General features: G+C 41.8%; 1 protein-coding gene across 1 annotated transcript; it reads right to left on the bottom strand.

Annotated features, from left to right (window-relative positions):
* Positions 1-489: 489 nt before the first annotated feature.
* Positions 490-4,010, bottom strand: LOC123089920 (adenylosuccinate synthetase 2, chloroplastic-like). Its single transcript, XM_044511460.1, has 4 exons — positions 3,777-4,010; positions 1,170-1,862; positions 771-1,082; positions 490-660 (listed from the first exon to the last, which is right to left on the bottom strand). The coding sequence occupies exons 1-4, from the start codon at positions 4,008-4,010 to the stop codon at positions 490-492; spliced, it is 1,410 nt and encodes a 469-aa protein (XP_044367395.1).

Raw genomic sequence — 4,010 nt, 5'->3', positions numbered from 1 at the left:
TTGTTCTACGACCAGGTCCTGGGTATGTTAACTTCTATTCTTGCCGAATTGTTGGGGGCGTACTTCATTGAAGATGTCGAAAACCATGTCATCTACTACTATATTATCAAGTTTTACTAAACAAATGGCTTTATTAGAAGTATTAGTGTAACATCCCCGATGCTTCTGAACTCATAGTAGTTACTCCACTGCAAGATGCCAGACGAATTTGTGTATGATATGCTTGTTTGACACTAATTAACTACCATGGATCAAATCGCTACTTAACAATGAGGGGTAGGACAAGAGTGTTGTGGGTAGGTCGGACGTGAAACATTGTATGCGAAGCAATTCCCATAGCCATCCCTACTCCCGGGCTCTAGACTGGTCCCATGGACCAACACAAGTAGTATTATCACTTCTTTTAAACTAGTATCTTACAAGTAGAGTAAAGAGCACACTCGGATCCTAAATGAGGATCTTATTTAAATAGATAACATGTTTCATGCCCTATTTGTATATTAGAGCATCGCGTCCAGGTCCAACACCGATGTAATGGACTGGAATACTAACCAACTCCTCTATCCTCTCCACATATAGTTGAGCAGTTTCCGGGAGATCATTGTAGTCTTGTACTGAGGAAATGTCCTCCGCCCACCCAGGCATGGCCTCGTACTTGACCTAGAGCAACAGAGTCCAAGAGTTTTATCGTCAATCCAAGCAAGAACGCATTACATTACGCAGATGAAATATGACTGGGCGAAAACATAACAAATTGTTTTTCTTGTTACCTCTGTTTGCTCCAAAAGATTGAGGTCTGCTGGGAACGATTCAATCGTTTTGCCATCTTTGGTACAATAGGAAATGCCCAGCTTAATTTCCTTCAATCCGGTCAGTACGTCAAGTTTTGTCAGGTTTAGAGATGAAAAGCCGTTGATTTGGCATGAGTATTTGAGAGCAACTATATCGAGCCATCCACAACGCCTGGGCCGACCTGTCGTAGTCCCGAATTCCATTCCAGATGCACGGAGTAAATCACCGGTCTTGCCCAACAACTCTGTTGGGAATGGACCAGATCCAACCCTGGTTGTATAGGCTTTTACCTGCGCATAAAAATATGTTAGTTTTAGAGTGAAAGACAAATGTTCGATAAAGAGAATGTTAAGGAGTTCGGAGGCAACCGAGCCCACCACTCCAATGACATCACCGATGCTTCGTGGGGCAATACCAAGGCCAGTACAGATTCCTCCAGATGAAGGACTTGAGGAAGTAACAAATGGATATGTACCGAAGTCAATGTCTAACATGGTTGCTTGACCACCTTCAACCAATATTTTATTCTTATGCAAGATCGACTCATTCATGAAATGCACGATATCAGTTATGTAAGGTCCCAGACGTTCGGCAAACTTTTCGTACTTATCAACCTCCTCTTTGAGGGTCTTGCTGCTGTATTCAAATCCTTTGAATCGCATAGCTGCATCTTTCATGAGGATATGAAGTTTGGCACCAAAGGTGTCCATGTGTCGGAGATCACATACTCTGAGTCCATTCCTGATAACTTTGTTTGAATAACATGGCCCAATTCCCCTCTTTGTTGTTCCTATAAAGGTATTTCCGAGCTCTACCTCCCTAAGTCCATCAAGAACTTGGTGAAAATCAAACAAAAGATGGGCACGGTCTGATACCATAATTCTTCCTTCACAGGAAACTCCATTAGACTCCAACTCATCAATTTCTTTAAAGAGCCCAGGAAGGTGAACTACCGTTCCATTACCAATCACACATTGCGTGTTCTCATTTAGGATCCCAGATGGAACAAGATGTAGTGAAAACTTCTTACCCTCAGAATTATATATTGTATGTCCAGCATTAGCTCCACCCTAAGAAGTAATACGAAACAATCCACATGTTAAGTAGGTGAAACGTGTATTATCAAATTTTATTGCACAAAGTAAGCCCATGCAACATAACCAGATAAAGCTAACTAACAACAAAAGTGCAGAAGGAACAATCGGTTGAGGGAACTATATGATGTATATATACAACCTAGTTTTTGAAGGAAGTAATGCCGGAAAGAAGACCATTGTAAACAAATGGAACTTGTTGATCGTGCTTCAACTAAGTAATTCAACCGCCCATGCATTTTTTTATCCACTAAATATGAACCTAGACGGATGAATGCAAAATTTATTCAACTACTAGAACAATTAATGAAAGTACTCATACGGTGCGAGTGGGGGACCATGTGGCTAAGAGCATGGTTAAGAGCAAGTACAATAGAGTGATGTAGGTCGGTTACAAAAGATGGCACATCGGATTTGTGCTTAGTTGGAGGATAGAGAAGATGAGAGAGAAGAGAAGCGGGCTAAAAGCTTATAGCCGGTTGTAGTATGAGACCCAACAACCTTTGTGAGAGAAAGAAGTGGGTGATATATTAATGGTATACTATATCATACTAGTATGGCTAACTATTGTATGGGTAGGTTATTAGGTTGGCTATAAGTGACATGGCAACTCCATATAGCCGGTTCTTGGTTATATTGTTAACCATGCTCTAATAATACAACCAACAATCGGCTTAAGAAGTTTCCATGTAATATAGAGTCAGTCTAATAGGTGCCTTGTACAATACACTACTTAACTAATAGTTGGTCCACCTTACAATCTCACAAAATGTCTTGAGTTTCGTGTTGTAGTCGGCTCTTATTCTACAACCCGCTTTCCTTCTCTATTATCTTCTATACAACCAACTAAGTAAAAATATAATACTTCAGTTTTGCTAAGTCTCAGTAGACTGAGACTTCGTTATGTCTCAGTTGATACTATATTCTCTTGATTTTTCATGGAGATTCATGCAAAAAAAAATAGTTTTTTCTTTTTCATCTTACATCAAAAATGCAAAACGGAGACCGAGCTCCATGGAGGCCTTTATTTGAAAACTTCAAAATTCAAAATTTTCAGTTTCAAAAAATTCTGAAAATAAATACACATATATCTAGATACATAATGTACATTTGTGCAAATTTTCAAGTCGAAATACATTAAAATGTGAGCTACACAAAAAAGACAAATATGAGGCTTTCTAACATATGTAATGTTCATTTTTAAAGTCCATGATTTTTTTTTGTGCAGCTCACAATTCAAGGTATTCCATCCTGAATTTTTTTCACACATACACTTTACATCCTCGCATACATGTGTATTTCTTTTCCAGATTTTTTAAAACCGAAATTTATGAATTTTGAATTATTATTTTTCAAAATAAAGGGTTCCATGGAGCTCGGTCTCCAAAATGCCCTACTCATCTTACATACTATATCACTTGACTGAGACTTGATTAAGTCTCGGTCGACTGAGACCTAGCCACACACATAATATTTTAGTCCTTACAGCCTGCTTATGGCATCCTGTTGTACTTAGCATGCTCACGCGCCATACCACGCATGGGGGATGTGGTGGTGCGTGACGTGGAGGGGTGGGACCCATGCATGCAACCTTTTTCCTTTTTCTCTATGTTTTTTCTCCCTGGTGTGGGGCCATGCATGTATGGCTTTTCCAGCCTTTTTTTCATGTATCAACCTTCCACAATTCTTAGAAATCCTAGTTTCAAAGGTTCAAATTTTAAAATTTTGAAAGTTCCTCGTATTAAGGAGAGATTTTGGTGCTCTTCTTAGTTGATGCGATGAGGCAAAGATTCTGCCAGAAAATAAACCGAGCGCTATTCCAGACTAACAAACGAAGGCATGCATGCAATGAAGCCAGCAGAGAGCGTGCGCGCGCGAGAGGAGAGGGACCTGGCAGCGGGCGACGACGTCGAAGCGCCGCGCGAGGATGTCGACAAGCTTGCCTTTCCCCTCGTCCCCCCACTGCGTGCCAAGCACCCCCACCACCTGGCCAAGCGACTCCAGCCGCCGGCGCGCGGCCGCGGCCGCAGAGGACTCCTCCGCGGCGGAAGCAGACGGCGGCACCACGCGGCCTGAGAGCGGTGGCGCTGGCGGCCGCTGCCCTGCGGCGGGGAAGAGGTCCAT

Source organism: Triticum aestivum, chromosome 4B (assembly GCF_018294505.1).
Source record: "Triticum aestivum cultivar Chinese Spring chromosome 4B, IWGSC CS RefSeq v2.1, whole genome shotgun sequence".
Taxonomy (NCBI): domain Eukaryota; kingdom Viridiplantae; phylum Streptophyta; class Magnoliopsida; order Poales; family Poaceae; genus Triticum; species Triticum aestivum.
The sequence above is the reverse complement of the archived record's forward strand: the minus strand, read 5'-3'. Positions and strand labels throughout refer to the sequence as shown.

Excerpts from the sequence above, each read along its gene's own strand:
- LOC123089920 (XM_044511460.1), bottom strand. The coding sequence starts at position 4,010 with ATGGACCTCTTCCCCGCCGCAGGGCAGCGGCCGCCAGCGCCACCGCTC. Across the intron at positions 1,083-1,169 it reads TCGGTGATGTCATTGGAGTG|GTAAAAGCCTATACAACCAG; the intron begins GTGGGCTCGGTT and ends TTTTATGCGCAG. Across the intron at positions 661-770 it reads ATCTTTTGGAGCAAACAGAG|GTCAAGTACGAGGCCATGCC; the intron begins GTAACAAGAAAA and ends CTGTTGCTCTAG.